This window comes from Meleagris gallopavo, chromosome 2 (assembly GCF_905368555.1).
Source record: "Meleagris gallopavo chromosome 2, MGAL_WU_HG_1.1, whole genome shotgun sequence".
NCBI classification, from domain to species: Eukaryota; Metazoa; Chordata; class Aves; order Galliformes; family Phasianidae; genus Meleagris; species Meleagris gallopavo.
In genome coordinates this window covers 3,612,836-3,637,379 of record NC_139405.1, presented here as the reverse complement: position 1 = coordinate 3,637,379, position 24,544 = coordinate 3,612,836, and the positions used below count along the sequence as shown (strand labels likewise).

Genomic DNA, 24,544 nt, shown 5'->3' with positions numbered 1-24,544 from the left:
ATACATAGATTAGCTTATTGATGTCGTTATCGCGCCGAATATTATTCATACTGCTGATATTTCTGCTGTGCAGTAGCATTCCATACTCAGCACACATCACATTATCTCGCTATGCAAAAGCCTTCATTAATCACACCAGACAATGGGCCAGGCATTCTCCCTTTGAGCCGGGAGTTTTGGATCTTCAGTCTTTTCACCTTACCTAAATGCCTCATCCCTGCCAACATGGAAAGCAACTCTTCAGAACAGATCTCTCTCAAATGCAGCGCTAAAAGGGAAATGTTATCATGTTCAGTTGAAAGAATTTCTTGCTTGTTTTATATCCTCCTTTCAATTTTTCCTGATTTGTGGAGTAAAAGTGGGACAGGCAGCAGGCAGGAGAGGAATGTGCTCATAGCACTGCTGTTTTCCAGAGAGAGGATCTGGGCAACAATACAGAACCAACTCTCCTTGGCACCAAGGAGCAGGCTCTGAAAGAGAGGCAGGGTGCTCCCATTGATACACTCTCAGGTGCAGCCTCCTGTCCTCCAGTAATGACCCAAAGAGGCATAAGATCTGCACAGAAGGGCATCAGCATTGTTTCACTTGGAGCAACAGAAGTCGAAGTAGAGTTTGCACAGGGCACTCCGTGGTGTAAAGCAGGCAGATAATTTAAGGTTAGACAGGACTCAAGCCCTCTGATGGCTTGCTCTGAGTGGGCCGGCTCAAATTCATCCTCGCGTCTCACATCTCAGAAAACCTAAATTCAGTTCTTATTTCTCTAGGGACGGGGGAGCTCAGCACTGTCAATCTACTCGTCCCTCTTCAGACAACAGCAGCCACTTCAATGGAGACTAGAAGCTGCTGGTTAATTCCTCACGTCTACATCTCAAACAGCAGTGACTGTGAATCACTGAGACCCCGGATCACCCCATACCCTCTCAGACTCACGGCCTTGGAGCAGCCAGAGAAGGGCTGGGCATACAGGATCCCTTCTGGTCCACTGACAACAACATTACTAGAGACGTTCAATGATTTCAACAGGCTCTGGATAAGGCCCTTACGTTCTTAATAAACACTGTATGGCTTTAAACACTGTATTCTTGTTCTTAAGTTTGGTATTAAATCAGCTGTTATCAGTGGCTCCTGTGTTAACAAGTTCTTGCTAGAGGAACTCATTTCACCTGTCCTGCTGGCAGCAAACACTGTGCTCTTCAGTAAGACAATGTCTTTTCTATTTATGCATCAGACGTGGGGAATAATAGGTTTCAAGGAACTGCAACGTTCAATAAAAGCGTTTTATTACATTTAAATTTATTAAAATTTAAACATTAAATTCAACATGTTAATTACTGCTTCCACGCGTTGACACTGGCAGTCAGAAATGGATCCACACAACTGCTCTGCCGAGATATGTTTGCTGGTGTTATTTGCTCTTTGATTACTAATGTATTATTAGTGCTCTTCATTTGGGACTTGATTCATTAACAAAAAGACGTATATGGGCATTATGCAAATTTTTGTATGCCTTTTACATAGCTACCAGGGCCTGCATTATAAATCTAATTGAAAAAAAAAAAAAGAAAGAAAATATATTCAATTCCGTCCTGGCTTGTGGGCAAGCTTCAGCCAAATGTACAGTTGCTTCAGAAACCAAGGCAGAGCGCAGAGGAAAAATCCCTTTTCAGAACGTCGCTGGCTTTCTGCAAATCCCCTTGCAGTGAAATCAAACAAAACCTCTGGGCTGCTGTGCTTTGACTGAACTGACAGAATGGTGGTGAAGAACTGAGATCCCACAGCCAAATGATTGCTGCAGTGAGGTACAGCCTGCACCTTTCAGGGTGCTGCTAAATCTCCAGGGGAGAGCGGGATGCTAAAAGCACACACGGCTTCCTTCCTAAATTAAAAATGATGGATAAAGCTGTAAGATTAGCACACATCAATCCCTCCGTTTGAATTGAGAGATACCTTCATTTGGCAGCTATTGGGGGAAAAAAACCCATCATTTCATTCAAAGTGCATTTAATAAGACAGAACGAGACAGATTTCTTTGACAGTTTTACAGCTCTTATCAGATTACATTAAAATTAAATTAAAACAATCTAAAAGAAGTGTTAAGTACTAAAGGGAGAGCACAAACAAAACACTTCTCTTTGTAGGCTTTCAGGGACGGGGTACTGACGTTAGTTATCAGGGATGTGAGTAATAAGATTATTCTTCAGTCAATTACGAGCCCATCAGTGTCAGCACGGAGGATCACATCACAGACCTGACTTATAAAGCTCAGAGGATGCAAGCACACCCTGCACCCACAGAATAAATGGTCAAGGGGCATAAAATAGGAGATACATTGGAGGGGCCAGGCAACAGCTCCTCAGGACCCCTGGCCTCACATTTGCTTGGCGTTGGGTCACAAATAGAACATCAGCAGGGCTGGCACGGTCTGAGACAAACCGTGCGGTCCTACAGGTCCCACCTCCCGGGCCGGACCGCTGATTCCCTTCAGCTGAGACCTGGAAGTCTTGGTTGAGGAATAACATTTTCCAGTATGTAAATATAATATACGCTCACAGCTTCTGATGGCAATAGAAGTGTTTGAAAGTTTTGATATTATTTTAGCAAGCGCAAATATTTTCAAAAGCAGTTTAGTCTTCCAGAACCAAGCCTGGTATGTCACCGGTACGGGTTTGACAAAGCCAAATTCTTAGCCTGTTTTGAAAAATAACAAAATTGTAGTATATGAAAGTGTTTTCTTGTTCAAATGCCATGTAGCATTTGACAGTTTTCTGCACTGACAATCAGCGATGCATTCAAAGTATGTGTCAGGCTGACAGGGCGTTTCATTGCTGACATTTGTAAATAACAAGTTTTTAGTGCCTCACCTCGGTGTCAGAGGGGAGATTATTTACTTTGACGTAGACATTAGCAATACGAGCTCTTACTGGGGACTTAAAAAAAAAAAAAGAGAGAGATTTAACTATGAAGCTGCTATGAAAACCTTATTATTTCCAAGCAGCCAAGGAGCCGCTCCATTTGGAGTGGTGAAACCCCACACTGAGAAGCGGTGGCTGAGGCAGGGGGTAAAACACATCCCGGGGTTAAACTATCCAGCTTTGGGAATTTAGGCAAAACCAGCCCTACATTTTGTCTGTTGTCTCTTGTGAAGGTGTGAAACGTTGCTGTGGTGTGAATGACACGCATTTGCTTTCAGGGCGCGCTCAGACAGAGGCGCTGCGGGGGCTGCGCTGGGTGCCTCTCGTGGGGGCAGCTCGACGCACTCAGCGTTTCCACAGTCCGCAGCTCCGCTCTCCACACAACACAAACCCGCTCCCCCGCATCCGCACAGCGCAGCGCGGCCTTCCGGGGCGGGGCGGGCGGGCGGGCGGCGCGGGGCAGGGCGGGAGCCGTTGCGTTGGTCACGGCCGTAAACAGCGCGGCATGAGCGGAGCGGGCCGAGCGGCGGCCGAGCCGTGCCCCGAGAGCTCCCCGTCACGGAGCCGGCGGCTCGGCGGCCTCCTGCGGTGCCTCCGAGAGAGGTGAGGGACCGCAAGGCGGGTGGGGCGGTGGGGCTCGGAGCGCTGGGTTTGGGTGGCGGGGAGAACGAGCTGGGATTGTTGTCTAAGAAGGGGAGGCTCAGGGGAGACCTCGCTGCACTCTGCGTGTTCCTGAAGGGAAGCTGTGGGCTTGGTCTCTTCTCCCAGGCGACGAACATGAGGCTTACAGTTAGCCATTCCAGGCGTTTATAACGCTGGTACTCAAATGCTGAGAGGCTCTCGTGTGACAGTTCTTATATTTCTTTATCTTCCTGCTAGACAAGGGCTGTATTATATATTCAGATGCTACCTGTCTGCGTGCTTGTATCTGTACTGCTTGCTCATGAGAAAATAAATGATGCAATGCTAGCAACAGAACTAACTAATTAATTAATGACTCTTTTATCCTTTGCCTGTTTGCATTAATTTCACGTGTACTCTATGAAAAAGCTTTTCTTCTTGTTCTGATTTCCAAGTGAAATGAGGTGTGTATGCGCCCAGAGTATTTTTCTAATAATTTGAAATTATTGGCCAGATTCGGTCAGAGCTGCAGAATGCAGAAGGCTCGGAGTTCGTGAAGATGATGTCCTCAAAGATGACGAATACAAATTTGTTGGAAGCTGGGCTCTTCTAGACTAGTTACATCCCTGGAGGTGTTCAAGGCCAGGTTGGATGGGGCCCTGGGCAGCCTGGTGCAGTATGAGATATGGAGGTTGGTGGCCCTGCCTGTGGCAGGGGGATTGGAGCTTGATGATCCTTGAGGTCCCTTCCAACCCGGGCCATTCTGTGATTCAGGACAGACCTGTGAGTGGGATCTGGCAAAGCATGCTGGGAGAAAGGAAGCAATCTTTCATGAACTAGCAACATGCTGCCTGTGGTACTGGAGAATGAGAAATAGGAGAGATGCCAATGGCATCTGCTGACTTTTACATCCATCAGGATATCGCCGTGTTCTTCATCGAGTCATGAAAATTACTTCTAGAAGTGTAAAAACAAGATCTTGAAATCTGCTTTTGCTTAGCTGTCCATCATGTAAAAGGAAATTGAAAGGGTGAGATCCCAGATGAAGCGTGGCTTTTAAATTGCATACATGACATGAAAACGTAATCTTGCTTCAGACAGTGGCAGGATCAGATGGGTAAAATGGATGCCTTGATCTCATAGGCTGCAGAGGAGGAAGGCTTTCCTCTGTGCGGGGCAGCTGGGAGGAGGTGAACGTGTGTGGCTGTGACATGAACTCGTTCGTAGGGAGCACAGACGCATGGAAAAGCATGCCTAGTCACGTGGATGCATACAGCCTTGTCCATATCACTCTCGCATGTACAGCCTTCCTAGCCAGTACAAATTTGTGATCGTTTTTAAGAAAAGAACAAACTTAAAGAACTTGCTTTGATTGTTGCAGGGTTTGTAAGTCAGTGGCGCCCAGTAAATTTGAATTATCAATTGTTTATTGTTGCTCATGGGATGGTTTCTTGCCTTCAGAAATGGCTTGTGGTTATTATCACTGTTATTCTTTTCTCCTTCTGAGAACAGAGGGTTTTTTTCTTAAGCAGCCTGGTCCCCCCCATGGGCTTATGTCCACGTGTGTTTTGGGTATTTAAATTATAAAATAATTGTGTCTGATCATATACTGTATGTTTTCTTTTAGTGAAACCAGAAGACTAGAACTGGAAAGGAAACTGATAGAATACAAAAGTTCTGATGCGTATCTGTAAGCCTGATTTTAAAACTTTTCATTGGTTGTTTTATTTTAGTTGCAAAGACTTCAGTATCATGGAGTGCTTATAGCATGTCACTCATAGGGCTTCTGTAACTGATTTTATATTTGTATTTTAAGTGCAACAGAAGATTCATGCTTTGAAGTTACTGGTGAAGTAACTTAGGATAACATAGCTACCTTATTCTGTTAATACTGAATGTTACTATCTTAATATCTGGCACGCATGTTAGTTTTGTGCAATGTTTGTGGAGTCACTGTAGTGTGAAATATAGAAGGTGTTTCCTTCCTAGTGCTCTGTGCTGCAGTTATCGTATCACAGGATGCCTGACAGTTTTAGGAAGTGCTAAAGGATATTCTAGGTTCTAATTTTGCTCCCTGGATTGTTTCTGCATGATCTGTTTAATGCAAGTTACACATGCAGTCTGGAATTAAAAAAGGAAAGCTTAAAAAGCCATGTAGTATGCTGGCTGTGCATCTGGACTGGATGTTCAGAAACTCAGATGCCTTATCTGGACACAGTCATATATAACATGTGCCAGGTTATAAGCATTGCTGATGACAGCCCTTTTGAGAAAGGCTAAACCATTAAAACTGCAAACATGTCCCACATTACCCATTCAAATTAATATAGTGTGTTTTCTTCTCTTAATAATTGCATTTATCTCAAAGCTTCTCCTTTTTTCCTCTCTTTTTTTTTTCTTTTTTTTTTTTTTTTTTTTAATACATAAGCCATGAAATTCCTGTCCCAAGCAGCTTAGACAGAAGGTTAGCAGTTTCTGGAACTGATAGCTCTCCAGTGAGCATATGAGCATCAAAAGATCCTAGCTCTCCTGAGAAGCTCTGAGGGGGTTATGAGCTTGAGAAGTATTGAAACGTAGATCTATTTTTAAAAGAAAATATTATGAAAGGGGCATGTTGTTACTTTGAAAGAGTGACTGTAGTGTCTGCGTGGATGGAAGTCTCGTAAGATGCTGGGAAAGGCATCTGGAATTCTAGAGAGGAGCAGAATTTCAGGCATCCTTGTTCATAGTGCTTTGGGTTTTTTTGTTTTCTTCCTCAAGTGTGTTTTGTAAAGTTCATAGAAGTGGCTTTTCAATTGTAGCTCAAATGATCGATGGGTAGGTGCAATTATGGCAGGATCCCTCAGGGAATGCTCTTCTGAAAGAGGGCCTTTAGATTAATGTCAGAAGGTAAATACAAGAAAAAAGTAAGTCTGAGCAGGTGGGGCTACGTAAGGTGCTTTATTTTCGGAGTTATTTATTTTAATCCAATGGGTTTTGAACTGGAGAGATGATCCTGGAGAGGGATGAAGCCCCTGCTTCACAAATTCCCTTTGTAGGCATTAATACTCGTCCAGCTGCCTAGTGATCAGACAAGAAAATAGGTCTGGCTGAAAGTGAATCTGTTTGTTTGGGGGGGTGAGAAATGATCTTTTCACCTGGATTGCTCTTGGCCCAATTTGCTGTGTGGGTGCAGAGCAGGTAGTATCAGCACAATGAAAGAAGGAAGGCTTGGAGTGAGCTGCACCATCTGGTGCAACATGGATTTAGGTTGGCCGCCTTAATTCCCTGTTTGACTCACCATATGCATTCTTCTAAATACCACTTTCATTTTAGACGTGTATATTGCATTAATTCCAAACAAACTTATGAAAATTTAAGTATGTGTTTATCCTTTTGAAGCAAAAGTTGTGTTTAAACTGTAGCTTATACAGCAGTCCCTATGCCAGAATTCTGTATGTGTCTGAAGAAATGTTTGTGATAGATGTGTTGCTTTTAATTTCCTACTGTTAAAGTACAGTTTCTTTTTCCCCCCGTAGAATGAAACTAAAATATGTGAAGCTGAAAAAGTACTTGGAAGAAGTAAATGAACGCCAAAAAAGAGCCCTTCTGCGAAATCAGACATTCTTAAATGAATTCAACGGGTTTGAAGCTCACATGAAAGCTTCGAGTTCAGAGCTGATTGAGAAGATGGAAGTAACTTTCTAGAAGACTTACTAATACAGTACTTACTGTTACTACAGGGGTTGCTGAACTAGTTTTGTCTATTTTGCACATCAAGATGTTGGTCTAACTTCATCCCGTATTTTAGAGTGCTCCAAGTGCCAGTGTTTGGGAGTTATCATTAGCTAGGCTAGGTCAGGAAAAGAACTCGAGTTGTAACGTTTTCATAGAGACTTTGTTATTATTAAAGCCCTTAGTAAAATATAATTTTATTACTTAAAAAATCCTAATGCGTTTCCTTGAAGGTATTTCAGGGTATGTTTCTAATCTCGTTGGTGTGATTGCTCTAAGTAGCTGTAGCTAATCTTACTCCTGCTCATCACACTGTTTTCATCAACAGAGGTGTCACTGACTCTCCTGTTAAAACAAATTACCCTGTTTGAACTGTTTGGGCTGAAGCAGATCTACAACAAGTCGCTGTTGGTTCTATTTACTAAACAATTAGGTGGCTATACTTGAACAGTGGTAAGATAAAGAGCTTCTTCCAGCAAACCATTGCATCTCTCAGGTCTTCTAATAGTTTTGTACATAAACAGATGTGGTTCATTTGCTTTCAGAGCTGAAAAATGTTGAACTTTTTTCTGGGTCGGCGAAGTAAAATTTGAGGAGCATTTCATCACTTTGTGTAATTGAAGTATTGATGTTTTGTGTCACTTTACTAAGGAATAATATAGGATGTTGCAAGGTAACATGGATTGGAAGTGATCTAGGATTTAAAAAAGGGAAGATGATATGCCATTGATAGATGGAGTCAGATTTTGGAGAGCTAAAAGTAAAGACATTTTACTGGAAAAGAAGTGTTCTATCCTCTTGCTAAGAGAAGTAGCATTCTTTAAAAGCATTTGGCAGGGGTATTCATGCAGCTGCAGGTGGTTTTTTTTTTTTTTTCTTTTTAAATTTGCTAGAATAAGGAAGGAGAGGAAACAGGTGAGGTGTTTTAAGCCCCCATTTGATGCTAACACAATACTGTGTGGCTGTCTACAATTCAGTTGTGATTACTTCTCTGAAGTGCACTCTGAATTAAAACTGGAGCAGCCTTATCCCAGTGTACCATTTTCCTTCTGTTCCCATTCAGGGATCCATGCAGCTTCATCTGAGATAGCAAAATGTAGACTATGATCCTTTTAAAAGGGGCTATTTAAAAAGCCCTTGTTCAGATTGCACTTGCACACCTTCCTTTAAATATTCTTTGGAACTTCTCTTAGTATTTTTGGAAGTACTATTAGAGCTTAACCTGAAGTCGGGATGTAGCAGCAGCAGCATGCTTTATTTTTTTTTTTTCTTACTATCTGGTTTGGCTTTCACTCGTTGCATTGCAGCAAAGGGAAGACAGCCTGTGTATGCAGTTCTCAGAAAAGTTCATTTCAGTAGATAAATGTGCAACTTGAAATGTGAGTCTGCTCTTTGGAAAAATCTTTAATCCTTTATTGGTATCAGTGTTAATGGAGTGTTTACTCCTCTTTAAATTTAAGCTTTGTCATGCCAGTATAATGTGATAAATCCTATAAAGAAACTTTGTACCGTGGTTAAGAAAATATTTCTTTTTTAAGTTAGTTGTCTCTGATTTCAGGAAACCTTGTTTTTGCATTAAGTAGAATGAGTAGTTGGCCCATGCTAGTCATAATGCAATATATTAACCCTGCCCTCCACTGTTCATCTTAAAAGAAATAGCCCCAATCTATTTTCTCTCTTCATATAGAAGATTTTTATGGTTGTAATAATTTTTAATGCTTCTTCTGGAATGCTTTTAGAGAAGGGGCAATGAGAACTTTTTGTGTTGATTAACACTCCTTTAAAACACCATTGGCTTTACACTTAGGTTTCTGGTTCAGAAGGTCACTTCTGTGTCATCACTGACCTCAGTACAGAAGAGGTGACCAGGGGCTGTGATAGCTGCCCTCCCTGCTGCTGGCAGTAAGGAAGCTCTCTGAAGGTGTAGCTCTCTCCCATGGTGCTGATTGATTTCCACTCTCCCAGACCAGTCAGGCAGCCCCATCCCATGGCTGCGTACCACGGTCATAACTTCCTTACCCAGCTACATCCCAGCCTTTGTCTGCTAACTTCCCTTTTAAGCCTGCTGGCTTTGGTAACATTCACAGAACAATTTCCTAGCTTCAGCTTGCTAATGTATAGTTTAGAGACTGTCCCAGGTGTGGGCATGCGAGTCCTTTGTGCTGCTTTTTTTGTGAGACTGGGAATACCTTGATGCTAGATCTTTTTTTTCCCTTTTTTTTTTTTCTTTTTTTTTTTCTTCTTGAGCAGCCCTAATGCCTACGAGTTTGCCTTTCACTCTTCAATAGGTTGTGTTGGTGTGAATCCCAGTTGTGCCCTGGGCTGATCTACACACAGTGTTTTCATTCAGTGCTTCCACGTTGGTGCTTCTGCACCATGTATTTTATTTTTTCTAGTTCAGGCTTATTCTCCTCTGAGCTGCTGAACAAAGTACTGATTACAAACCTTCTGTGCTGCAGTCATTGTGGATTATTTAAGAATTATGAAGTATATCATCGTTTAATCTATTGTGGAAGTGCACTGACAGAAATTACTTTTTTTTTTTTTTTGGTTATAGCACTCCTTAGGAGTGCTTCACTGTGACTATTTATACTATTTATTATGTGCTGTAGCTGAGGAAAAAAAAAACCTTAGTTGTGAGAGATTTGGTGATGTTTGTTTTTTTTTTCCCATTTATATGCCTGCAGTTTGTTCAGTAATTTTTAGGTGTCTGTGTAAAATCACGCAAGCTTTCAGGAAAATCAAGGACTTACATTTGCGTTTCTTTTGGGCATCTTTAGTTCTCTTGTAATTGATTTCTGTTCGTTAGAAGTTAATGTTTATGATTTTATGAACAGCCCTCCTTACCTGGAAAGTAAGGCTTGCTGAGTGCACAGTTGGAATGAAGTGCAAGGCTGGCTAAGTTAATTGTTCTGAAGATTTATCTTCATGCATATTACCTGATGCAGAATAGGTATTGAAGTGCTTTCATTCAGCACCAGCGTAACTTGTTATTGGTGTTTACAATTACTAACAAACGGGATTAATTATAGGTGCTGCATGTGCCTGGCTTTTAAGCAGTAGTCCTACTATGAATGCGTTACGTTTGGTCAATTAAGCAGTGGAGTGGAGGTGAGGATGTTTTATGCAGTTGTTTGTTAGTAACACTACAGCAAGTTGCCTTTCATGCTGGGTTGCTCTTCATAACATCTGCCATATATCTTTCCTTAAAATAGCTCCATGAGTTGCAAGGTGGTGTACGCAACCCAAATTCTGAATTTCATTCGATGGAGTTGTCTGATAGAGCAGGAATAATTTGATGTACTCAGTCAGAACTGGGTTTTGTTACATTTGAGTCAACAAGTTATTGCTATTCTGTAGACTTTTAGATGAATGAGTAATGATCTACAATCTCCAGCAGTTATTATTTTTTTTTTTATTCACAAGCCTTGTCATTTGTTCACGGGGGTGAAAACAAATGAAAAAGGATGCTCAGTACACAGTGTGCAAAGCAATATTTGCTCGTTTGTGCTTTGTTCTTTTGGCCTTCCATGTAACGTAATGGATTTGTTCACGTTTAGGTACGGTATGGAAGAGAAATTAAAAGTGGGCTGTCATTTCAAGAGGGTGGCTTGGCACAAGGTGACAAGGAAGAAGGATGCAATGAGCAGGTAACGTGGTGGTGGTGGTGGAAGGAGGGGGGGGGGGATAAAAATGTGTGTTATTCCTGTAATGTTCTTTCCACTGAGCGACTGTGTTAAGAGGCAGACGCTGCTAAGCAGCCTTTACGTGGGGATTTTGTGCTGTCAGCTGTAGTGTGAAATATTGTTTAGAGCCTGAGTGAAGTAGAGAACCCGAGTAAAAAGTGCAATTATTTCAATCAAAGAGCTAGAATTAAAAAGGAAGAGGAACTCTGAGTGTTTATCGTTGTCTTTGTGTCGGTTTTTATAATTTCTGTGCTGAATAATGTGTAAAAGGTACTGACCAAGCAGGAAATGTTCTTAATGAACAGTAATTTAAAAAATGCAGCTATTGATTCTCGTGGTGTATTTATAATTTTGTGTTTTGACCTTTTCTCAGAAGAAGCAAAAAGAGATTGCCTATCTAAGTAACAGACAAAAAGACTGACAAGGAATACTTAAATATATTCTGCTATATATCTGCAGTAATGCAGGCTTCTAATCCCTCCTCCTATCTCCATATAAATGATACAGTTCAAGACCATAGCTGTTTTCTTCACTAAAAGCAGTAAAGCTCTTTTAGATGAAATGTCTAAAAACATCTTGTAATAACTTGGAGCATGCTGGCAAGAGTAGTCACTTGTGACTATGTGTGAAACCCCCTCAGCTAGTCGATATTGTAATAAGCAAAAATGGTAGCATCACTCCATTATTCAGAAAAGCCAACAGCATGCTTGTCCCTTAGGCTACAGCATTCATTAAGAAAAGCTTACTGGGCTGAAAGCTGGAAACAGATGATAACGGGATATGATTTTCATATTTAATGCATTCCTTGGAAGAGTATGTGTGCTGCAGATTGATAGAAGAATCAACTGCTACTTTACTAAAAGACTTTCTAGTTTGCCCTATAGCTACCGATGGAATCATTCAGCCAAGAAATTAACTTTTTCTCCTTTTACCTGCTTTATATATCTGCTAAGCAGGCTGCCTGGCTGCCAGTAAATGTTATTATGCAGTTAAATGTTTGGTATTTAAGACTCTTATCAGAAAAGAAACAGAGGCCACACTATTTTGTTTTTATAGTAGGAGGAAGGTTTTTGGTTTTCTTTCTTCAGTGCATTAGCAGTCGTTAATCTGAGTTTATAGGAAGTTTTGCCCATAGATTAAAAAGTTAAAAACCTTGAATTTAGAGCATTCTTTAAACTGTAATATACAAAGCAATGAACCTGAGCAACCTTGACCTATACAGGCAGGCCTCCAGCAGTTTGTGAATTATGTTTTTAATTCAGACGTGTGAAAAGGTGAGTTCAGTTTTGTATGCTGGATTCTACAATTAAAAGTGGTTGGTATGGGAGATGTAATTTCTCACCTATAGAAAAGTTGTTTTGACATCAGTGCTAGAACATCAAGGGATCACAGCACAACTTAGATTTTGAAAATATTGTGGGCAATAGAGAACTTGGTGTGTACCCAAATACATACATTGAGTGATCACAACAGTGATCTTGTTGGTGGACTTCCTTCATTCTCCACTTCTTGCTTCTTATCTCCATTCTTAAGTGTGAAGGTAAGTTCAGCTAGATAGCTCAGCTTGTGAACAGGTGCTGATGCTCAGAGTCTCTGTCCAGTGTGTGTTAAAGACCAAGATGGACAATTACAGAACCAACTTTCTAGAGAAGGTCAGGATCTCTGTGGCCCTAAAGCACCAGTGTGAATAGCTTGCTCTTTTCGGAGCTGTTGGGTATACGTGCTTCTGGATTTTAAACTTTTGGGGGAATCTTTAAGCTCAGAAATCATATGCCCAAACAGAGATCACCTAGAAAACCTTGGTTCTCCTTGAAAAGAATTTAAGCACCAGTATTTTGAAGCTTTGTGTAATGGCAGCCCTATATTACAAATTCTAGGAGAGGTGCTGTATCAGAGGGATCCTTGGCTGAAAGGCTGGTATAATTTGGGGTTCTGATACCCTTGTGCAGTGAAGTCCAATTTCAAACTGGAAATGTTTTCTTGAAATCCTTGGTCCTGTACCTCTTAGGAATGCTGTGTCTTTTGGATGCTGGGTGTAGGACACCTCCCAAGAATACCTGAGTGGCTGAGTATCCGTCTCTAGGCCAAGGGTGTAACCAGCTGAGAGCAGTGCTCTGTGTCTGGAAAAGGCAGGTTTCTAGCTCAGCATCTCCTTGCTTGCTAAGGTGGTCACTGCCAGACAGAGACACTACCTTCTTACACATACTGATGGGAGGGATTTTTTAAATCATCTTTATTCTCTTCAAAGTACTTAAATAATGATAAAAAAGATTGTTAGCGGAGGAACAAGTGGGGAGCCTGCACGGTCCCTCCACTCCACAGCCCAAAAAAGTAGTATAAGTGTGCTTTGTGAGAGATTTCGTTCAGCTCCCAGCTGGAGTGACATGAAACTGATAGTTTTGTTTGCTGTTTTAGGTGGGTCATCTACACATTTTGCTTTTGGTGGTAAAAGCTCGGCCAACTTTATCTGTTGCTCCAAGGACGTAAAGGCAGTGAAGAGTTGTTGTTTTTCCCTGTAAACAAGAAGGAGCCTGCTGGAGATGTACTTCTGCTAAAGCTCTGTAAAGCACTTGTACCTGATTGAATTGCATTTGTTTTGGAACACTAAACTCAGGAGCTGCTAAATCCACACAATACCTGCTAGATGTGTTTCAAAGCAGCAAGTCCAAGCCCCAAGAAGTAATTAGGAGAAATCCAAGAGCAGTGATGATAGAATAAGCTGTGAACTTGATCTCAATAGCAAACCTTTACTTCTTAAAATAACTTCATGGCTTTTTGTTCTGCTTCTTGTTAGGTGGAATTTGAGCTTTTTAATGAAACGGACGCACACTAGACAAGATGCCTTTGTTTCCCTTAAGCTGGGCTTGGCAGCTGACTTTGTGTGGTAGGAGGAGGTCAGCCAGCAAGAGAGAGGAGAGGGGTGTGGAGGTGACTGTAAATTGCCCTGCCGTGATTTGGAGCTGAAAAGCAACCTGTGCTTAGTATGAACAATGGCATTGTGGTAGCTAATTTTGGCTCTGCATAAACTGGCAGTGACCTTCTGGTAGTGGCAGCAATTCCTTCTAAGTTTGTTTTTTTTTCCTGGTTGAGTAAGCTTTCAAAGAGTAAAAAAAAAAAAAAAATGCCAAGACACAGGAGTGTAGAAGTGGAGCATTTATAGTGTTGGAATGATTTTTGTGCAAGATCAGCAGAGTTCTTCGGTGAAAGTGTTGTTTGAAATGTTTCTGCTTGGTTCCCAAAGTTGTCTTGTGGAAAATAAAATTCCACCTACTTGTTAGCTCAGTTCTTCCTGTTTGGTGTGGGTCAGCTGGAGGAAAGAACAGAAGACTGTGAATCAAATTGTTGTTTGCCTGTGCTTTTTTTTTTGTTTGTTTGTTTGTTTTCCTCAGTCTTCCTTGCTATGTTGATATGCAGTGAGCAGACCTGGATATATAGATAAATGATGGCAGATGGAGATTTCAGACTCTCCTTATCCTGTCACATTCTCAAGAAGACCCATCTCTGCCATGCTGCGTGCCCAAGAACGTCTCTTGCTGGTGCTGGTCAAAGCAGGGTGCTCCTCCATGCAGACTGGTCCCACTACTGGTAGCATGGCTGGGCATGACACAAGTGGAAGGCAAAGTCAAATACTAGGGTATAGTGGGTGGTGAGGCTTGGGTTGGCTAAGGAGGGTGGCTCTTAGTGGCCATGGCTGCATTCAGTGACCAGTGGGCTCTGCAGGATGCCCAACTGCTGGTCCAACAGAAGGATGCACAGAATGAAGTGCCAACTTGCTGACACTATTCCTGCAGTGTGGGAGATGACGCTCATCATCTTACAGTAGTATTAGCCATATTGCAGGATTCTTTTTTGGCAGATACTTTCAATGAGTTGTGCTTATTTACAGATGTGATGGGGTAACCCGTACCAGGTGTATTGGGCTCCACCTTTTCTGATCTCTAGTGGGAGCAGCTGGCAAATTGGGCTGCAGAATTCTGCAGAAAGTGTGTTCACTACTTCAGTTTACTTGAAAGCAAATGGACAAAAGAATGTTTTCTATGAAGGAAACTAATACTATAGAAAAATCCCTTCAGAAACGAGTACACAATCCTCAAGAAGCTTCATGTGCGGTGTGCTACCTGTTTGATTCTTTAACCATCTTGCACCTGTGTCTTCCAGATGCCACAGGCTGCAAGGCAGGCTGGAATTCATGCCGAGACAGCTGTGTCCAGAAGCTTGCATCACCCATTGCCATTCCTCATGGGCCACTGCATGTCTGCCTGCAGTGTGCAGCAGGAACCCCCTCAGACTGCTGCCCGCCCCAGCAGACTGACAGCCTTGCAGGGTGATGAGACAGACGGGCATCCCGTGCAAGCTGATGGTGACATGCAGCATGCCAACAAGCCTGATGAGCAAGGTGGCAAGTCATATATCCCCACGGGGGAGAAGATGCCCATCGGAGACAGCAGCTTGCACAGCAGTCTTCTGAATTTTACAGAACAGAAAAATTCCACTGAACCCTGCTCAACATTACCTGATGGAGAAAGTGTGCAGAGCAGGACTGCTGACTTAGCAAGTGACACATCAGTGGAGGAGGTGGTGACCCACGAGCACCTGGTAGCAAGTGCAAAAGAAGTCTGTGAGCAGCCTGTCCTCTTGGCACCTGCCCCTGAGCCCAGCATCTCTGGTATGTGGAACCTCTGCTCCGCTGTGCTGCAGCATGCTCACCCCAAACACAAACATGCACACAGCTGCTGTTTTTTTTGTTTTTTTTTTTTTTCCTACAACTCTTATACTTTGGTTGAAGAACAGTAGAACTCTCATTTGTTTTCTTTTTTTGTTCTTTTTCTCCTTTCTTTTTTTTATTTTTTTTTTTTCTTGGCTGTTTCCTCCTAGGCTTTTCATCAAAGACTCGCTGGGGATGAAAGCTGCTGGATTTTCATTCCTTAGCTGGGGTGTTTTGAGGCTCCTGCTCTCTTTGCTCATCTCCGACAGCAGAATACCTGCTGAGTATCCTGTGCTCCATCTTCAAGGTCTTAGCTTGTTGCTTTTCAGCCTGAGCAGACCAAAGTGGGAGAGAGGAAGAGGAGGATGGGGATGTGCAAAGCAAAAACAAGCAGCGAGAGCTGAACCTGGGCCTTTTGCACTGGTGCCAGTCCTGCAGTGCCTCCTACAAGGCTGCTTTGTCCTGGCAACCTACTTATGATTGACTCCAAATTTGAGATAGGTCCCGCTGAGTACTCTCTGCCCCACTGGATGACTACTCTGTAAAATAAAGCTTTGTCCCTCATTCATCCAAGGCACACTGCTCTTCTAGTTGATGCGAGGTTTGGCCAAGTCTAATTTGAGAGCTGAAAGTGAAGATTTCTTCACTGCTGTGCCTGCAATTGTCTCGAAGTTGTTTGAGCCTGTTTTTAAGAGGTTTAATGTCAGCTTAGTTCTCTGGCAAAATAGGTAACTTCTATTTTGGATTGATTTCATTCTTCAAATGCTTATTCAGAACAGTTCACTTCTGAAAATTGGATTTGCAAATGTAGACCAAGAATCATAACTTCCATGTAGGAGGCTAGATTAACTACTATTTGTTCTGACTTGTTCCTGCTTTCCTGAGGGATGTGATGCTTGTCTTCCAGCTGGGATGCACATGTATGGGAATGGAAGGCTGCACTTAAAGGCTGCTTCCCACCATCTCACCTTTTCTTTTGCTATCATGGCAAAATGTTTTCTTTCCTGCTTTACTTTCAAGTAAGCTAACAGACTTGTTCTTCAAATCACACCGACAAAGACTTGTCTCTAAGTAACTGTTTCTTCCTTTGTTTGTTTTTTTTTTCTTTAAGACCTAGCAGAAATATCTTCCCCTGCCCTGCCAGTTGATACAGCAATTTCTAGCTTTTAAGTTTTCCAAGCTACACAGGAAATACTAAAAATGAGCTTTTCCTAATGGAAACCTAATGGAAGGTAGCAACACTAATATCAAGGGACTTCTATCCTGTAATGATCATGATTTTCTTTGTAGTCAATAGCTGGCATTTCCACCAGATGATTTCCTATGGATTTATTTTCTCTGGCATCCTTTCTTAATTTTTTTCTTTATTATTTTTCCATTTCTTTATCCATTCCTAAATAACTTCTGTCCTGATGTTTTCTTTCATCTGACACTCTTCCTTGTCACCGCTGTCAGGCTTTGTGCGAGGACAGAAGGTCCTGGCATAAGCTGCCACTTGTCACAGCCCTCAAGAACTGGGGCCTCAGGGAACCCATGCATGAGTTGAGCTGAAGTGTTGGATGCTGTACCATTAGCTGTGAATCCTGTTTCATTCAAACCCATGGGGATATTTTATGGAAAACTGGGAGTTTCTGTGGCAGTGCTTATTTATTACTGCAATAGTTGGTCCACTTAATTTTTGTCATTTAAAGAGAAAGTGTTGTTATTAGGCACAGTTAGTGTCTGTACTCTTCTTCTTTAGAGAAGCTAATGTGCTGAACTTAAAAACCACTGGAGTGTGTGTTTCTTTTGCAAGATTTAGAAAATGTGTGGACTCTCTGGGTGTATTTCCCCTCCCCCTATTCCCCACACTACTCTCCCCAACACAGGGAAAGTTTTCTGAAGCTTTATCCTAAAAAAAAAAAAAAAAAAAAAAAAAAAAAAAAAAAAAAAAAAAAACTTTTTTAGGCTTGTCTATTTCATTGCTTCTTCCAAGGCAATTGGGTGAGGTAGGAGATAATGTTGGGGTAGTGATTTTCATGGCAGGGTTTGTTTTGGCTGGTCCTGAGCTCTGGTTGCAAACCCAAGCTTGGGAGCATGGCCGGGGTCTGCCTGAACTCCCCCTTGCGAGGGAAGAGCAGAAGGACACGGAATGTTGGGAGGGGGCATGGGAAGCCCAATGCAATCTCAGGCAGAGGGATGCTTGCTCACACCTTTGAGGTGAGAGAGTGCAGTAAGTAGCTCATCTGTCTTAATTTCATACGTCACAACTTAGAGACTCTGCTAATGTTCTGGGAGTAATTTTGTTATTACTTGTCTTTCCAGGACCCCGATGTAACCTGAACACCCAGCAGGCAGCCAGCCAAGCCAGCAGCAGCACCCACCCAGCAGAGAATTCCTCTTTGCAGCCTCCCAGCTGCTGTGCAGCAGAGGATGAGCCCTTGGGCAGCTCGGTGCCTGATGGGTATGTCCTTGCATCTGTTCTTCCTATATTTGTGTTCACGTATTGGTAGGTACTGATCTCACTGTCAGTCCCTGTTTTAATAGATGCCAGTTGAGCAGCTACTAATGGCCACCAATATACACTTGTGCAACTTTATCATTTCACATTTGCATCAGGCTGCTTGCTACGGGAACATCATCTCATTTACATCTAAATAGCTTACACACAGTTTTTCTTTTGCATGACACCTGTTAATCATAACATTTTGCAGGGAAGTTGCACAGGGTACTTGTCTTTGCTGGAGAAGTCATAGCTGAGCAGTGGTAATTTAACCTTTTGTTCTCTCTCTGTGGATGCTAGTGATGCCTAGCTGTTCAGGAGCTGACAAAAATACTGCGCAGTGCTCCTGAAGCCAGCTAAATTATAAGAAAGGTTTTACTGTTCGCTTTATCTCTGGAGCATGACTAAAACCAGAACGGGGAGTATCTCTTCTCACATCATGCTAAGCTGAATACCTTAGTTTCTCAAGGCCATGAAAGTGTGATCTCCACTGCTATGTGTATCTGCAGAAGAGATCCAAATTTAAATTTGTTTCAATGGAAAACTGAAATGCAGATAAAGTTTCAGAAATGGCAGGCATGAAAGATGCCGAGGAGCGATACGTAGCCTCTCTGTTGCTGAGTTGGTAACAAGTTCTTTCAAAGTCCTTCGTTCCAATGCACTTGAAATTCAGTGTGTGTTCCTGAGTCTTGCAAAGTAATTCATGAGCTGGAAGTCTTGAGGAGAAGTTTGCAAGTAATTAGAGTGTGGGCTGCGTTTATATATACTGCTATGGAGGCAGTTTTGATGTTGTAGCTCACTCAGCAACGAGTAAAATCTGTGCTGTGTATCAGGGAGTCCCAAGTTTTGGGGAAAAGTGCCTTACTTCAGAGACATCATTGTAACAAGGTCTTTCTTTGAGGCTTAAGAAAAAGAAGTTGGCTTTTATTTTTTCCCCTGGGAAGTGTTTGTATGTTGTCTTTTACCACAGGGCAAGACTTTTTTTTTTTTTTAACTGAGCTTCAGCCTGCCTTTAGCAGCTGGAGGAGCACTAATCCTGATAACACTGTCAGGTTGCTAACCAAAGAGAGGCGATGCTGCAGGGAAAGGTCACTCCGTGCAGGCTGTGAGGCTCGCTGACAGCTCCCGGTGGGGTGATGCCACTTTGCTATCACAGTTATTAAAAATGGTGGCTGAACCAAAGCCCGTTTGTGCCGTGGGGCATCTCCACACCCTGTGCTGCATCTGCAGAGCTCGATGGGATGTCAGTCCTGCCGGGCTGCATGCCTTTTGCCTCACCCCTCCGGTGGGCTCTGTCCTTTTGGCATTCCTCAGGGTACCCTGCCCTTTATTTCGGGACTTAAAAATGGATGGGGAAAGGGTCTCTGAGAATTAACGTGCAGAAAGATGATGACTATTTTAAGGCCGGTGTTGAAGGGGTGGAAAAAGGCAGAGCTTATGCCTGTGCTGCTTCAGCTGCATTGAAGAGGACTTAGCACAGATGGATTGTGCATTACAAAATGTAACACATAATTCAAGCTGTCAGCTTAATCAGACTGTTTCCAGGAAGCAACCTGTAAAAGAGAAGGACCTCTTGTTTGCTGACCTCTGATCCGTAGCCTGCTGCAGATTGTCATACATTTTGTTTTTCTTTATGCTGGTGTCCCTTCCTTCCCCTTCCCTTTTTATTATTGTATCCCTCTCGAGTGGCACCCTGGAAAGACCACCCAGGGGGAGGGAAACAATAGGAAATGAGCCGGCCGCTGAAATACAGGTTTTGTAAGACTTTGGGGGAAGAAAAAGCGCTGTTTAACTGTGTATGCGATCTCCCTGGCATTGTTTAGCTGATCAGATGTCTAGGAAACTCCACTCAATGCAGAACGGCTCTCGCTTAATTGTTGGCTATTGCTGAACAGACTGATAGAAAGCAAAACTTCTGCTGTATCTTAATGTAATTACGAAATAGTGCAGAGCTTTTAGTCGGTAAAGCGAGGCTGGCTGTGTAGCTGTCAGCTTCTGCACAAAATCCTGGGTGTGTAACCAGTCTCCTCGGGGCTGCTGGAGGCCTGGGCTGGAAACTGCCACACAAAGCGGGCAGATCTACCCTTGGGAAGGCTCAGTCTGCTTTGCTTCACTGCTGAAGTCTGCACTTGGGTTGTTGTGCAGGTCGTCTTCAGGAAAAACTCTCTGAGGCCCTGTTCTGCCCCACTCCTGTTCCCAGGGCTTTGGTTCTCCCTGCTGCAGAGCTCAGCCTCAGGTCCAGCTCCACTGTGCTGATGTCCTGAGCAGCTGATGTGGAATGCTGTAGGGAATGCTGGAATAAAGAAGCTGATATTTGACCAGCTGAGGAAAACAGCATGTTGTAGGAAAATGTAATGTGCCTTTCCCAGTCTCCTTTGCTCATGTGCTCTGTATAGTACATATAAGTTAAAAAAAAAAAAAAAAAAAAAAGCAAAATTCTGATTCCTCTCTTACTGCTTGCAACCATTTGAACCTCCTTGTGATTTACAGCATCATTTCACTAACCATTTTTCTGAGGCATTCATGGTTTTTCAGCATATTCTGTTTGACTTTGAAATATTCCATTTCCCAACAGCTGGAGAGAAACGGCTGGGGATTTAAGAGTTGCCTGGCTCCTCAGTTGGGAATAGGGAGTATGTGTAGAAAAGACTTCAGTTTTAAAAAACAAAGAAGTCTGTGGGTTGCTTTGTTGATGGTTTATTTTCCATTCGTTTGTTTCTCTAAATCGGGATTTGCAGTGAAATTGATGCTAGGTGCTGCCAACAAATGCTTGTTCCTAAATTTATCGCTTTTTGCAGCTCTGCTCTCTGTGTATGCAGTAAATTCTTATTTCCAGGAGGGAGAGCATCCGCTTAGTGGCTAACAATGCCAGGGTACAGAGTAACAAGTGGGCAAACGATATATTTGAGGTAAAAGAGCAAAAAAGTCACCGACCTCCCCCATGGTAACAAAAGGAGGACCAGGTTACCCTGGCTGTCACTCCGTGGCACTGTTCATTTAATTGCACAAGTTGGGAAGGGCTTTGTAGTCCTGCTTAAAATTAAATTTCAGACTCCTTAAGGTAGGGTTTCCATAAAGACTTAATTGTTGGAGGATTTTAATGGAGAACTGAGGAAGTGCCTGCAGGTGGACTTGACCTCCATACCTATTCTGGCTCTCTTTGGGCTTTACATAAACTTCTCGCCTGCTTTATTTTGTAGCTTCTGCAGCCAGGATGGCAGTCTGAAGGAAGACCTGGAGGCCAGTGAGGCAGCTGTCCTCTGTCAGCTCCCCAGGGCCAAGCCAGGCCAGCGGTGGGATGTGGCCACACTGCAGGCCTCGCTGAACAGCCACGCTGCCTTCCTGGAGGAGCACGAGCACCTGTGCGCTGAGGAGCTGGCCACTGTGGTACACAGCATGCTGGATTCGGGCGAGGAGGCACCAGGAAGCCAGGTCAGTTCTGGGGGTGTGGGGAGCCTCTGTGATGACGTGTCCTTAGGCTTTCCAGTGTATTCAGTGTGTTTAGTAAGTCATAGAATTATTATGGCTGGAGAAGACTACTAAGATCATCCAGTCCAGCCCCAACTGACCCCCACTGTGTCCAGTAACCATGTTCCTCAGTGCCACATCCCCACGGCTCTGGGACACCTCCAGGTGACCCCACCACTCCCTGGGCAGCTGTGGCAGTGCAGAATCACTTCTGGAGAAGGAATCGTTCCTAACAGCCAACCCGAACCTCCCCTGGCACAACGTGAGGCCATCCCCTCTCGTCCTACGTCCCAGGCCGTTCCCTGGGAGCAGAGGCCGACCCCGCCTCACACAGCCTCCTTTCAAGTTGTAGAGAGCAATATATAAATGTAGATTCATACACCTGTGCATCTGTGTATATCTATAGAAGTGTACATGTATGAATATCTAAATAATTGACACCAAGGGACTAAATTGCACATGCAGTTAAAGTGAAGCAGGCCCTGTGCCTCTGAACGCTGCCCAGTACTTGGGTACTCAGGGAGGACGAGTGAGTAGTGCTCATTAATCCATCTTTGAGATGGCTAGGAAGTGTCTGTGGAGAGAACCTAGATTTTCTGTGTGTCTGAGGGCTTTGCCCCATGGAGCAGGCAGCCCACAAAGATCCTTGCAGCATCTTTTCCACCCTTTGGGCCTGTTACTGATTTAAGAAGCTAACACATTTTGTCACTGTGCAAATTTATCGTGAGGCTTATATCATCTGCCTTTCTCTGTGGCTTAATAGCTTTTTATCATGAATGATAGTGTTTTTTTTCTTTTTAAAGAAACAGAATTATGTTTGGTATGCTAAATCTGCAGAGCATTTTACAGATAGCAGCACGTGTGTCTTTTTTAAACCCTAACTGGGCATTTATAAAGTAACTTCAATTTCTGTTGGAGGTTTTCTTCTTTACATCTATGCAAAAGGAATGAGGGAGCTCATTTCCAGAGGAAGTGGGTCACTGAAGAACCAAATAATCCTGAAATGCATTGCCTTTACAGGGACAGAAAAACATGTACATACGCATATGTACATGTGTATGTAAAATATGAAATAACACCAGAGCAAGAATATTTGCCAAACTTTTCTGCCCTCTAATTTTTCGTGAGACATTAGCAAAGCAATCCAATCTGTTTTTTGAATGTTTTGGTTTTAATAATATTAGAAAAATATCTGCTGATGGGCAGATAAATACTATACATACGTTTAAAATCTCATACACAGACTTGTTCTAGTCAAAGCTTAGTAACACAAGCCTTATGGGTAAATATATAGTAACAATCTGCTTACTGCTACACATTACTGTGGCCCACACATATGCCTTCAACATCTACTTTTCCATTTAAGAAAATCTATTCAGTTAAGTGTAATCCCATGATGCATTTTCCACATTGAAACACCCGATTTCCGAGCACAGAACAGCAGCAGTTCAAGCTGAGATTGAAAAGCTGCCATGATGTGCTCCCAAATAAACATGGGCTTAATGAGGAGGGGATGGATGCTGGAAGGAAAACCTTTCTTATGAGCCCCACTTGGTTTTGGTCTCGAAGCCTCTCCAGTTTCTCAGATAAGTGTAGATAGATGAAGTTAAAGTAGTTGGGATTATCTCTGAGATGTTGGCCTATGTTGCTGAAGGCTGGCTCATTTATTAAACAGATAATAAGATCAAAAAGCTTGTAGATTTAAAGAATCTGGTCTGTGCTTTGTGGTACAGAAGGAAAACAAAAGGATGCCCTATAAGTAACAAAGACAAAAGAAAAGTGCCCCAAAACTGTATAAGTTGGCCATATTTACACTCAGTTCAGGTCCCTGTAAAAGCATCTACTTTCACCTTAATTCTTTGGGGACATCAAAAGGGATGTTTAATTAACAGAGGTCAGGCTAGAGCTGCTGCAAGGATTTGCACCCTGACAGGAGAGACTGAAGTTGAGGAACATGCTGTGACAATACAGGTTAAAATGTGAGTCGAGTCCATCAGAAGCTGGTGTCAGATTGGATTTTCTGGCTTCAGATTCATTGACCTCGGTGGTGTTTTTGTTGCAGCTGTTGCTGGCAATGCATGCTAACTTGCCTTGCTGCTGTACCCAAAATGGAAAAAGGAAAACTTTTTATTCAGTCTCTTGTGCTTACGGTGGATACGTGAGGCACAGAACACAGCTTCCAGAAAACCTAGCAATTAAAAGAACAATTCCAAGTTTGTGTTACTCGAAGGCAGAATGCAGTACCCACGCGAGCACTGATTTAACTCGGAGGTAATTCAGCATCCAGCAGAAATACCCTGCAAGCGGATTATTCTGTGAAGTGTAGATGAGCCTAAATGTGCGTTGGAAACCGTTGCCTCTCGAGACTCGGAATAATAGGGCTGTGGTTGTTTTTATTTTTTAATGCTTCAGGCTCCACCGCTGCTGAGAGAGGTCCTTGCAGAAGAGTGTGGAGATAGGTCATCTGTTCAGAGTAATGAATCATCTTACAGCTTGCCATCGATCCCAAATGACGGCAGGGAAATGGAGCAGGCAAAACATGTTCCGTGGCTCGACAGCATGGGAAAGCAAGGTAACAAGTGCTAAAAGCTCTGCCTGTGTGCTCTGAGCTGCCGCTGTGCCCTGCTGTGAGATACAAGTGTGTTTTCCATCAGAATCTGCCAGGGACTGTGTTAGAGCTGCTGGGACTTAATATTTGTAATGAGCTTCTGGTGATTGCCTGAAACTTCTCTGCATTTTGGTCATTCTTGTTACTTCTTAATGTGAATGCTACCTACAGGGACTAGTTTTCTCAGTTGAGATAGAAAATCAAGCCTTGTGGTAGTTATTAAAACGGGTTCTATATGCATAGGTATATTTTGAAAATGCCTGCTGTTTAGAAATGGTGTGAATTAGCTGTGTTAGTTTTGTTTTGCTTTTCGTGAAGCCAGAATGCAGAACAGATTTTCCGCAGTGA

The 24,544-nt window shown here is 42.8% G+C and overlaps 1 protein-coding gene across 6 annotated transcripts in view; it reads left to right on the top strand.

The window, feature by feature from the left end:
• The first annotated feature begins 3,355 nt into the window (after positions 1 to 3,355).
• The window catches only part of KIZ (kizuna centrosomal protein), a 39,794-nt gene continuing 18,605 nt past the window's right edge, over positions 3,356 to 24,544 (top strand). For all 6 annotated transcript variants that reach the window (XM_085218654.1, XM_085218653.1, XM_085218652.1 and 3 more), the window contains exons 1-8: positions 3,356 to 3,515; positions 5,161 to 5,223; positions 7,052 to 7,208; positions 10,808 to 10,897; positions 15,092 to 15,599; positions 17,943 to 18,081; positions 21,321 to 21,552; positions 24,001 to 24,160. In XM_085218654.1, the coding sequence (XP_085074780.1) occupies positions 3,418 to 3,515; positions 5,161 to 5,223; positions 7,052 to 7,208; positions 10,808 to 10,897; positions 15,092 to 15,599; positions 17,943 to 18,081; positions 21,321 to 21,552; positions 24,001 to 24,160 (1,447 nt within the window). In that variant the 5' untranslated portion in view covers positions 3,356 to 3,417. The remainder of the gene's footprint in view (positions 3,516 to 5,160; positions 5,224 to 7,051; positions 7,209 to 10,807; positions 10,898 to 15,091; positions 15,600 to 17,942; positions 18,082 to 21,320; positions 21,553 to 24,000; positions 24,161 to 24,544) is intronic.